This window comes from Leucopleurus acutus (assembly GCF_964270905.1).
Source record: "Leucopleurus acutus genome assembly, chromosome: 6".
NCBI lineage: Eukaryota > Metazoa > Chordata > Mammalia > Artiodactyla > Delphinidae > Leucopleurus > Leucopleurus acutus.
The window spans coordinates 59,033,398-59,046,336 of record NC_139149.1 but is presented as its reverse complement, the minus strand read 5'-3'; the positions used below and the strand labels follow the sequence as shown (position 1 = coordinate 59,046,336).

The 12,939-nt window shown below is 44.9% G+C and overlaps 1 protein-coding gene across 1 annotated transcript in view; it reads right to left on the bottom strand.

Annotated features, from left to right (window-relative positions):
- Window positions 1-7,581, bottom strand: part of RAPGEF4 (Rap guanine nucleotide exchange factor 4) — a 319,624-nt gene extending 312,043 nt beyond the window's left edge. The window contains 1 exon segment of the mRNA XM_082841163.1: window positions 7,487-7,581. Within this exon segment, the coding sequence (XP_082697289.1) occupies window positions 7,487-7,551 (65 nt within the window). The 5' untranslated portion in view covers window positions 7,552-7,581.
- Window positions 7,582-12,939: the final 5,358 nt, after the last annotated feature.

The window sequence follows — 12,939 nt, the reverse complement described above, 5'->3', positions numbered from 1 at the left end:
TCTCAGGCCCATTGCTCTGCGAGCACACCATCCCCCATGTGACTCTCATCTGAGGGAGTCCAGCTCTGGCTGAACCTTTCCTTTCCTAAAATCCTGAAAGGACCGGTAGAAACCGCACCACAGAATTTAACCCTGGTTACATATTAGGGTGTGTTGTCCTCTAATTGCTCCACACATATGTCGCGCTCCCATGTTTTGGAGCCACAATGAGATGTCCCTCGAGAAGTTGTAGATAAGATAGTGGCAAGTATCTTTACTTTTAAACTTGAAAGTATTAAAGTTTAAAAACAGTATATTGCTAACATCACAAAAAGAGACCACCTGACATTCTGTACTCATAATGCAAGTAACACTTCTGAGAAGGATTGTTGACAAAAAATCGTATCTAAATCCAATCAAGCTCTAGATGTAAATACCAATTTACAGGAAACACAGGGGACAGGGACTTCCCTGGTGGCACAGTGGTTAAGAATCTGCCTGCCAATGCAGGGGACACGGGTTCGAACCCTGGTCCCGGAAAATCCCACATGCCGTGGAGCAACTAAGCCCATGTGCTGCAACTACTGAGCCTGTGTTCTAGAGCCTGTGAGCCACAACTACTGAGCCCACGTGCCACAACTACTGAAGCCCATGCACCTAGAGCCCGTGCTCCACAACAAGAGAAGCCACCGCAATAAGAAGCTCGAGCACTGCAACAAAGAGTAGCCCCCGCTCACCGCAACTAGAGAAAGCCCGCGCCCAGCAATGAAGACCCAACGCAGCCAAAAATAAAAATAAATTAAGAAATTAATTTTAAAAAAAGGAGGACTTCCCTGGTGGCGCAGTGGTTAAGAGTCCACCTGCCGATGCAGGGGACACAGGTTCGCCCCAGTCTGGGAAGATCCCACATGCTGTGGAGCGGCCGGGCCCGTGAGGCACGGCCGCTGAGCCTGCGCATCCGGAGCCTGTGCTCCGCAACGGGAGAGGCCACAACAGTGAGAGGCCCACGTACCGCAAAAAAAAAAAAAAGGAAATACAGGGGACAAAGGGACATATTAAAAGACACTAAAATTCAGACAGTAAAAGTATACCTGTTTTGGGAGTTCCCTGGTAGCGCAGTGTTTAATAATCCACCTGCCAAGGCAGGGGACACGGGTTTGATCCCTGGTCAGGGAAGATCCCACATGTCACGGAGCAACTGAGCCCGTGTGCCACAAGTATTGAGCCTGAGCTCTAGAGCCTGCGAGCCATAACTACTGAGCCCGCGTGCCACAGCTACTGAAGCCTGAGCACCTAGACCCCATGCTCCGCAACAAGAGAAGCCACGGCAATGAGAAGCCTGTGCACCACAACTAGGAGTAGCCCCCGCTCGCCGCAATTAGAGAAAAGCCTGCACAGCAACAAAGACCCAACGCAACCAAAAAAAAAAAACCAAACCTGTTTCTTCAACAAATTTATTACAAGGAAGAAAAAGAGAGAGCTAGAGGGAGAATCCAGAGATTTAAAAAAGACCTAGAGATATATCAACTAAATACAACTTATTTGGATCCTAATACAAACAGACTGCAAAAAAAAAGAAGAAAAGTTATGAGATAAATGGGGAAATTTGAACTCTAGATATTTGATCATATTAGGGAATTAATGTCACATTTTTAAATGTATGACAATGGTATTTTTTATTGAGTCCTAGCTTTTAGAGATATATATGGAAATATTTACAGAGAAAATAATACTAAAAGGGACTTGCAACAAAATAGTCCTGGGAGTGGTGGGGGAGAAGTGGGGGTATGAATAAAACAAGATTGGATGTGAGCTGATGACTCTTGGAGGGGGAGGGGGTGGGACAAGAGAATTATTATACTCTTCTCTCTTCTTCTTGTGTATTTTGAAATTTTCCATAATAAACTTTTAGAAATAAAAATTAGAATAGAGCTATGCCACGTCATTTCTTAAAAAGTATTCACATCAGCCATGAAAATGAAGAAGGAACAGCAGAGGCAGACGCTGGTGCCCACTCAAGCCCTTTCCAAGGCAAAGGGGGCCAGTGCGAGGACTTGCCCTCATGGTGGCAGACGCTACTCCATCCTTGAGGAGGAGGATGCCTCTGGCCATCTCACCCTGATCCCATAAGCACTTTCTACAATCAGGGAGCTGCCCTGAAGCTGGAGATAAAATGATGACTACAATACAACACAGCAATACATCAAGTGACACACAAAACGGAGTCAATAGGCAATTGCGATGAGGTCTGACTTGTGCTATTACATTGTTGGACAAAGCGTGCTATGAGAGAGCACACGGAATGGTCCTCTAACTGGAAGAGGTGACGGCCAAACTGTCCTGAAGGATTCCCTGAATTATCTTCTGATTACAATTCAGTTCCCGGGCTCTGTCACTCTAGGAAGAGAATGAGCTGGCCAGAAGTTATCAGTGTCCTGATCTCCTGGCAGCTTTGCTTCTCATTGTACATGCATAACATGGCCTTCTAATAACAATTGGATTTCCATACAGCTTGCCCAGAGAAGGAATACATTAGCCAAAGGATGTCAGTATCCACTTCTCTGATGTTATTTTCAAACTAATGAACTGTCTTTCTGGTTTTTACAGGCTCTGAGAGTTCGGTGCCTATGTATCTGTCCCTGAAAAAATGTATTCATTCTTGATGTGCTGACAAGTCAGCATTCCAAGATTGTAAGACCAGTCCTGAACCCTGGGTAATGTCATCCCTTGGGACCTGCCTGGGTAGATAGACATCAGCCTTCCCCAGTGATAGCCTTCTGCTCTGCGTGCTTCTTTGATCTTCTATATTCCTCAAGGCTGGGACCACATCTGATGCTTCTTTGATATCTGAGTCATCCTCTTTCACCATGTCTGCTATGAAGCATTCTGGTTTTTAACAAGTTTGTTCCTTGATTTCTTTCACTCTCATTCAACCCAGTCCAAAACAGCTAACTCAATATCTATTTGGGGATCAAATCAGATGCAAAGACACTATGTAAGGGGCATTTTTAGAAACATTAATAATTTTTAAATTCCTCGGCTGTTTTTAAAGATGACAACTTTTCTACACATCCGTCTCATGTTAACTTCATTTTCTGCTTGGGTCTGTCATCACCAGTGGTCCCCAAACAACCCAGTCAGCCAAGGACCTCCCTTGACACTATCCTTCTAACTGAAGAACAAGAAACCAAACACTGTGAGCTCCTTCCCAGACAAAGACAACTTTCAACCCCAGTGGTTTCTCTGTCAATGGCTTACGTAGACTCTTTCACCTGTAAAAGGGGATGGCAAACTTTTTCTTCAAAGATCCACATAGTAAATACTTTAAACCCTGTGGGCCACACAGTCTCCTGCCATTGTAGTGTGAAAGCAGCCGTAGACAATACTTAAGCAGATGAGAGTGGCTGTGTTCCAATAAAACTGTGCTTATGGACATTGACATTTGAATTTCATATAAATTTCATGGGTCACAAAAGATTAATCTTCTTGGGGTTTATTTCCAACCATTCAGAAATGTAAAAACCATTCTTAGCTCAGGAGACACACAGGCAAGCGGCTTGATCTGGACCATTGGCCACAGTTTGCCAACTCCTGCCCCATAGTGATGAATATTGGCAACAATTCACTATATGTATTGTGAATATGAGTGGTCCCTTCATAACACTCCCTTACCAACCATGAGAATTATGACCTATAATGGTTCTTAAATTCACAAGTGGCAAAACTTAAAATCTTATGGAAAAATCTTTTCACTAATGTTAAAAAAAAATGGTCAACACATTTTTTAAAAAGGCATTTTACATCCCAAATAGTGGGGTACTATGTAATACATTTCTAGTTACCATCCCTGCTCAGAAAAAAAATTGTAAGATCAATGAGGTAGTACTAACTTTGGGGGTTTTTTGGGGTTTTTTTTTGCGATATGTGGGCCTCTCCCTGTTGTGGCCTCTTCCGCTGCGGAGCACAGACTCTGGACGCGCAGGCTCGGCAGCCATGGCTCACGGGCCCAGCCGCTCCGCGGCACGTGGGATCTTCCCGGACCGGGGCACGAACCCGTGTCCCCTGCATCGGCAGGCGGACTCTCAACCACTGCGCCACCAGGGAAGCCCAGCTTGTTTTACTTTAACAATATTGTCTGTTGAGACTTTTTTCAATGTATTTTTATCCATCCGAATGTTCAGTGTCTTTCTGATTTTATAATTAGTATTTGTACACTCTCACCTTCTGGGTCCCACCATAGTCCAAGAACTTGGATGCTTGATACATAAAAAGCTTTGGGTTTTCTTTCTTCACCCTAATCCACATATCTGCATACTTTTAACCCACCTCCCCACATGCAAGCTTATATAGCATTGCCTGTCTATGACAACTTCCTAGGCACACTTAACGAACATTTCTATGGGATTATTTTCCTTCTTTTTTTAAATTTGTTTCAACGTTCATTACATACATCTTTACTCCTGCAGACTTTCTACTTTAACTCCCCTTTTTATTTTCAACCCCTCAGTTGCTCTTTTTCTAGCTGTCCATGACACTTGCATGATACAAATATCTAAACTACATTTCCCAGCTGTGGAAAAGGTCCCAGCATCATTTCTCCAAATAGGACATCAAGGATCACCGTACCATTTCCTCTTTGTTTATGTGTGTGCTTGAAAATGTCCATAATCAGGAGTTTTAGAAAAATAGAGTATATGTTCCTATGTTCTTGATTTGATTACAAGAGGAATTTGTGGTTGAGAAGAAATGAGCATATTTATATGCCACAGCTGTGTGTCTTTGTTCACGTTGCTCCCAGAATTCTCTGCCTGATAAAGTTCCCCTCGACCTCCACGGACCAGGCAGGAACCTGTGGGAAGCATACCTGGCAGAGCTGAGGACTCTCTCCTCTGCATTCCCGAAGCATCTCCTACATCCATTAAAGCACTTATCGTTGCATTGTGGTTAGTTGTTTATGTAGCTGTCCCACCCCTACCCGCCCACCCCCTCATTCAATAAGCAACGCTCATCTTTCTTTTCCTGCTTCCCCAGTGCCCAACACAGTGCCTGGGAACAGAGCATCAAGACTGCATTTCTCAGAAATATCGAGGGCAGTGTCCCAAAAGGAATGACTTCAGCGGCCTTCCCCAGCCAACTTCCACCAGCACCCTTCATCTTCCTCCTCCCCTAAAAAGTTAACAATCTAAGTAAAAATGCAACTTCAAAACAAGTACCTCAAGGCCCTCTTACAATGAGACTGCCACTCCTAAACTCTCCTTCAAAGGAATTCTAGCACCGACACTGTGGAAAATGCAAGGTTCTCTTAAAACCACAAAATAACATGCTCACATGGCACTCCACAGTTTTCAAATTACTTTCATGATAATTTTTTTTTTCATTTGGCCCACTAATCCTTGGTAAGACAGTGTTATCCTCATTTTTCAGACACTCAAGGAAATAAAAGTGACATGTCCAAGATCAGAACTTGTGACTGGTGACAGCTCTGGGCTTAACACCCTTAATTTATTGATCTGTCTACTCTCCTGAACTCCAGGAATGCTAGGTTCAGTATCTATGGAGGAGTCCACCCCCAACTCCACCCCCAGAGGTTTCTCCCCATTATGAATTATAGTATTAGATTAGATTGTGGCACTACGTTCTAAAAATCCATTCCAAACAAAAACGTTTGGGCAAATACACATTATGAAAAGAAATGTGTTAGTTACCTTGTGTTAGCTTGTGTTAGTGTTAGTACTGCTCTAAGATTTTTGCTGTAAGTATTTATTGACTAAAGGGCTGCCTGTGAATTACTAACTGTTCAAAAATGGCATGCCAAGAATTTCTGCAAATAGAAATATGCAGTCTATTATCTGAAAAATTCACTCATGAGGATAGCATTACTATTTATAAGTACAAGAACTTGATTTCCTCTTCTTTGATAATTCATCTTTCCTAAACTTTTTTTTTTTTTTTGTGCGGTACGCGGGCCTCTCACTGTTGTGGCCTCTCCCGTTGCGGAGCACAGGCTCCGGATGCGCAGGCTCAGCGGCCACGGCTCATGGGCCCAGCCGCTCCGCGGCATGTGGGATCTTCCCGGACCGGGGCACGAACCCGTGTCCCCGGCATCAGCAGGCGGACTCTCAACCACTGCGCCACCAGGGAAGCCCTTTCCTAAACTATTAAATTTAGATTACTTATCACATTAGCAGGCTCTTCACTTATTCATGCTCTTAGTTCCTCTACATAATTCTGTATGAGGAATAACATCCTCATAATAATCATCACTTCAATTCTCTTACTATTTATTGCATGCGACTCTTGTAGTATTAGCACTATCATCTTAGACGTAAACAGGGCACTGCCTGCCAAAAATCTTGCTACTGTGTGGTAATTGAAAGCAAAAATTATTTCTCAGATATATTAAGCTATTCAAATGAGCCACGTTTAGCTTTTCTCAAATTACTTATTCTTTTTCAACAAAGGCCTATAATAATAAATTATGTAGAGCAGGTCACGCTTAAGATTTTCAAGTTTGATCTGGTTACGAATCTGCTAAGTGTAAAAATTTCAATATGGCAGAGCGTAAAATATGTCACACAAATGCAAACAGAGATGTCATGCAGATAGCTGCAGGACATGAATCACTGCCCTGCTGCATCAAACTCGAAAATCAGAGGCAGTTCACTCTGCAAGATTTCTTACCCAGTTCTTGAAAGTGCAGATGCATCACCTTTTAATCAGGGTAATAAACTATAATTGCTAACATACTGTGTAATGTTTACTGCTAAACCCACAATCTGGACAAACAGAAAATTATGCTGTCAGAGCCTGGAAACAACTGCAGTCCGCTGTTACACACAGCACCCTCTTTAACACAGGGCTGTCGTCGGGAGTTACAACGCTTTATGTTTTTAAATTTTTAGAGTAAGGGTCTCTTCCCGAGAGGCAGGGTATTAAGACGAAAGCAGTCTCCCGCGTGACCTTCCTAACACAGACCTTGGGCAAGCGACTGCGGGGGCAGAAGCTGAAATTTTCAGAAGGCACTTGACATCTCCACTGGGTCCTTCACCCTTGGCTTTCAGGAACAAAAAAAAAGCACGTTACTCTGCACCTGCCTTTCCTCCCACCCTCCTTAAAACTTATTTACCCCTGAGGGTCTGAACAGCAGATGAAGGTAGGAATCTATTCTTCTGCCCTGTGATGTCAAGGAAAATAAACCCCGACCCGAGCGCGGAGCCGGGAGTCGCGGGGGGCGAGGAGACCGTGAAGGAGGGGCTGGGGTGGGGGGGACTGGCGGGGCTGGGGCTTCCCCCACTGCGCCGCAATTTCTCCACCACGTGTGAAAATCTCGTGCACGGGGAGCCCCATGAGAGACCGGGATCTGCGTCCCCTGGTCCCGGGTGCGGACCCTCCGCTCCCTTCCCGCTCGGGGACCCTCGTCCCGCGGCCCCGGCGGGCGTCCCTGCAGCCGTCTCCGGGCAAGGGCAGCGCGCAGAGCCCGGCCCGGCGGGGGCCCTTCCCCGGCTACCTTTTATCCAGGCAGGCGATCCACTCGGCGGAGGAGGAAGAATGGGCAGCGTGCGCAGCGACCATGATGGGCAGCGGCGCGCGGCGTCCCCCGGCTGCGGCTACCTCCCGCGCTCGCTCTGCCGCCGCCTCGTCTCCGCCTCGCCCGCCGCCCGGACCCGCTCCTCCTGGCCCGCCTCGCGCCCAGCGGCCTGCCGGGCTGGGGGCCGGCGAGGGCGGGGGACCCGAGGGGCGGGACGCGGGGACCGCGCTGCACTGCGGCGCCCGGGGGTGGGGAGTCCCGCGGTTCCGCCCGCTTCAGGGAGGGGGCTTGGGGGCGACCCCGGGTGGCAGGCCACCTGCGACTGGTGGCTGCTGCGTCTCGGGGAGACCTGAGCCCCACCCCTCACCTCGGGGCCTCTGAAGCGTGGAGGGGGAAGGCGCCGCGGGTGGGGGTGGGGGGACGGGTGTCAGTGTCTATGTATTTTTCATACAGCAAAAGCCACTAAAATGGCTGCTGCTTCTCTGTTTCCTTAGAAACCCATTAGTTTCCCCCTGCAGCTGTCAAAACCTGCTGGCGGTTTCTTGCTCACCTTTGCTGTTTCCCCTTTCCAAAGGGATGGAGAGGAGGGCTATCTTGGCTTGGGCTGGGGACGCCCACAGTGGTCTCTGAGTTGTGGAATTAGTTTCCCCCTGAAGGGTGAGGAAGGGCTGGGATGGAACGGAGGGGCAGTGCAGGCATGGTTGGAAGCCCAAAGGGGAGGCCAATGAGCCAGAATGGTGACCAGTGGTGACTGAGGGTTTGACAGACCGAAGTCGCTGGCCTTGAACCTTGAACTTGCTTGGGCTCCCATCACCTGCTTGATCAAACATACACACACACACACACACACACACACACACACACACACTCACACACACACTTAAGAATGGGGAGTAGTGGGGCCACAGCAGAACTGAGGTTTGGATTGGGGGCCAAGATCCCACCGCTTGGTGTGACCTGAATGGCTGGCTGCACACGCCCTTCTTTCCGTGGCTGGAGTGTGGAATGGGTGGCTGGTCACTCCACCTGTCCCTGGGAGATGTACAAAACAAATGATATGCCTAGAAGTTCAGTTACGTTCTGCCAAAAATCAAATTACACACCGATGGTTGCTTAGGAATTTGGGGACAAGTCAAATCTTTTAGACTACTACCAAGCAGTGTTTTGATGTTCCTGTTCACTTGGGAACAGACAATGGGGAAAGAGACACAGCATTGCTAACCTCGCTTTGGTTTTTTTTTCTCTCCTACCCTCCCCTCACTCCCCTGCTCAGAGGGTGTTCAAGGAGACTGGAGAGAATGAAACAGCAGGTGCATTCTGGCATCTTTTCATCCTAATAAAACTCCTCCAAAGAATCTGCCGTTTCCCCTCTGCTCCATAGCCAGGATCTGGTTTCAGACCTGCCGCAGTTCCCTCAGCAACACCTCCCTGCTCAGTGTTTGTCCCCCAGGTGACCTCCATCCAGTTGATTTCTACCGTGTTTAAGGGAAATAACATTTAAAATGCTGTACTATACAAAGATTGCCAGAGGTATTTATGTTGCTTTTTTATGCTAGAGGTATGAAGAAGGAAATGAGTCTCATATTTATTAAGATTCATTTATAAAGGTATCAGAGAATTCTTGAGAACATTTCAAGGTCACCAAATGCTTTCCCCAAGATGCCTTTAATCAGAGAATGTTTATAGGTAAGGAGCTAGAGGCTAGAGGAGAAAAGGACTGCGCATGACCTGTCATTACCGGAGGCTTGGAGTTGCCATCGTTTTTAGCTATGATACTAATAATAGTCGTCGTTTATTGAACTTCTGCTGAGTGTCAGATGCTGTGCAGAGTTCTCTACATGTGTTATTTAATCTTCAGAACATTTTATGAAGCAGAGCCAGAAGGACAGATGTCCAGGGTTACTCCACAAGAAGGGACAAATATTTTTGAAAATGTAATGAACTAGAGAAAATAATGTTTATCAGTACTTCCGGGGAGAGTGTTGATTGGGTTGGAAGGAAGATGCCGATGACCTGCTTGGAGTGGGAGTGAGAGCCCAAGGCCTCTATCGTCCATTGTAAGGATTGTAGGTCTAATGAGCTGCAAGGCTTTTGTTTTGCCCTATGGGGACCCTGCCTTTCCTCCAAATAGAAATTAAAGTATTATTTAAAGAATATCCTTTCGAAGAAGCACGAAGAATCATTGTCTTTCCCAGAGCACACACATGTCCCTATCCAGCCCTGGATGTAGGTTCCAGTAACTCCAATATACTCACTGGGACACTGAACCTCCAGAGAGGTCCATACCCTCAGCTACTGGAGCAGGGGACCCTGAACCAGATTCGGGTCTGTCTGATTCCAAAGCCCTTGCACTGAGTGATGGTGTCACTGGTTGTCTATAATATGAGGGTAAAAGGCATGTCAGAAATGACTGCCCACATGATAAGAATAAAATGGTTATAAATTGGTTTTTTATAATAATTTTCAAAATAATAAAACTGTCTAGTAGGGGAAAGCAAAAAAGAACATGTATTGATCTTTAGGGGGAAAATAAATAAAAGTGTAGAATAAGAAGTAAATATTACCGATAATTCCACCACCTAGAGATAACATTGCTAATATTTTAGCACATTTCATTCTATATTTTCTATTTTTAAAAGATACAATCACAAATACACCCATAAACACATGCATATAACTTGCTGTTTACATTCAATTATGTATATATGTGTATAGATACATGTATTCATACAGACTTGAAAGCATTAATATTTTATAGGCTACTTTTTCTACTTGGAATGGAAAAATGCTTTGTGTGTTTAAATGAAATCCTCATTAAAATTTTTTACTGGCTACAAAATATTCCAACGTACGGATATAATTTACCTAAACTTTTTTTAAAATTGAGATATAATTGACATATAATATTATATTAGTTTCAGGTATACAACATAATGATTCAATATTTGTATTCATTGCAAAATGATCACCATAATGTCTAGTTAACATCCATCACCACACATAGCTAGTTTGTTTTCTTGTGATGAGAACTGTTAAGATCTACTCTCTTAGTAACTTTCAAATATACAATATAGTGTAATTAACTGTAGTAAACTTTTTTTTGAGGCCTATTATTTTGATTGGCAAAAATGTTTCTGCTTAATCTCCTTCCTGTAGCTTTGCTCTGTGAGACAGCTAAACATCTCCACTGATGATCTCCAATGAGATGAGGACCAAAAATCACAAGACCCAAGTGTGTTAATGCTAATTACTACTAGTTGTAGAACCTTGAATGGGTTTCTTAATGTTAGAGTTCCATTTTGTTCATCTGAGCAGAGGTTCAAAGTTAGGAATTTGAGGACAGACAGCTGAGTTCAAATTCCAGCTTCATCTTCTACTAAGTGTTTGACCCTTAAATGAATTGCTTAGCCTAAGACCCTGTTTCCTCACCTGTAAAGTGGATAAATTAACGGTATTATACATGAATAGGATGCTTATAGGACATTTAGCATAAGTGCCAACCACATGATATGCGCTCAATAACTCTTAGCTGTTACTGTTGTTATTAGTCTCTGTACAATGAAGATAAACAGTATCTGCCCTGTGCATTTCAGAGGGACCTGGTTTCAGTCATTTGAGATCACTTATACTAAAGGGCCATGACATTTGTAAATTGCAAGTTTTGACTATGTAGGATACAAGGGAAACAGAGAAACAGTAAAGCTCTTTTAGACTGAGTCTCAAAACCTTCTCCTCATTCAGTCTATGCCTAGCTCTGTCATTCTTCATAGGACGGCTACAGGGACATACCACTGGAGAGTTATTGCAATATATAAGTCAACAGCGTAGTAACAGAAGTAGGATAGGGCCCTACATTTTTCCATTCTGAGAATTCTACTGAAGATTAGGCATTCACTCATATCCAGTGTAAGGGGAGGATCTGATTCACCATGTTTTAGGTACCGCATGGAAGGTGGGTTATAAAAACACATCCATCACTCCTGCTGGTGCTATAACCTATTCATTGAAGAAGCGGTACTTCCCAGGTGAAGTTATAACAGCAATTTAATGTTTTCTCTCACTGTCCCTTTAAACCTGCTCAGTGAGGGTAATTCTACCCCTGCCACTGGATATAGCTTTTTTGGTCACTTATAGGTAATAGAAAGCATTAGTCTTTCTGTTAGAATGTCCAAACCAATATATTACTAAATACTTCAATCTTTATTCAAAGATAAGAATTCTCTCTTCCTCCACCATCTAGAGCTGGTCACAGGCAGGTGTCCAGCTTTTAGGAAAGAGGAGGTGGTCAGCTTCTCCTTTCCTTGCTTATCTCTGCCCTACTTAATACCTGCTGTTTTTTACCCTTCCAGAAACAGAGGAGTAAGGAAGAGAGGAGGAAAAAGGAGGGCGGGAACAGGTACTTGGCTGGAACAGTTGGAAGATGGCATCATATTTTCTGGGCCTGGCAAAGGTGTCTTTTGGGTGCTTTCATGTATTCTCGGGCGGCCTCCCTGCTGGTCCTTCCAACATGAGCAGGTGTTGCTTGTTTAGTACCAGCTCCCTATTCAGACCTGGCTTTCCTGAGGGCCCCTCCGAACCACCTCCCTCTGTAGGAGAGTCCCAAGTTATCCTCCACTCACATCCCAGGGGTCTTCTTGAGCAGGGCTCAAAGGGGCTGCAGAATGGTTCTCTCCTGTGTGGCCCACAGCTGGTCCGTAGAAACACTCATGCCTACTTTGCTCCAATAAACTGAGTGCAGACCAGTCCTAGTGATAGCACTTCTCACCCTTGCCAAAGAAGCTCACCAGTCCCTCTCTTCTGATCTTTAGATTTCCAGGGCTGGAGTCAAGTCGGACGTCAGCCCCCTGTCCCCACCAACTGTAAGGAACTGTTCTCTGGGTGGTCCATTGAAGCCCTCCCTTCCCTACCCTTGGTGGTGGGAATCACAGCACAGCTTTCACCAAGAAAATACTCCTCATGGAATCCTCCCTCTGTTCCTTCTTCCTAGACACTTTTATTCACTGCTTTGGGCGAGGTGTTCTAGACTCATGAAACTGGTCTCCAGTATTTTGGTTGAAAGTCTGCATCTTGCCACCTTACTTTGGAATTTCATATCTGTTCCATTTTGGTGCCTCAGGTGAAATTTGAATTTAGCATCTGTGACAAGCCAGTGAAAACTGAATCAAGTCAGCTTTCTTTTCCATACCTTTGACATTAATGCCTGCTCAACCAAGACAACTGCCTTTTCCAGGCAGGGCTATCCACCTGGGAGTCGTAAGGAATACCACATTCATTGGGAAAGTACTGCTCACTGGTCCCCTGAGCTTTCCAAAGAAGAAATGCGTAATTTAAGATATCTGATCAGGAAAGCCCCAGTTTGTGGGTTATAATAAAAAACTTTGTGGTTTTGATTTAAAACTTGGAAGATTTGTCAATTTGGGGGGAGTATATTT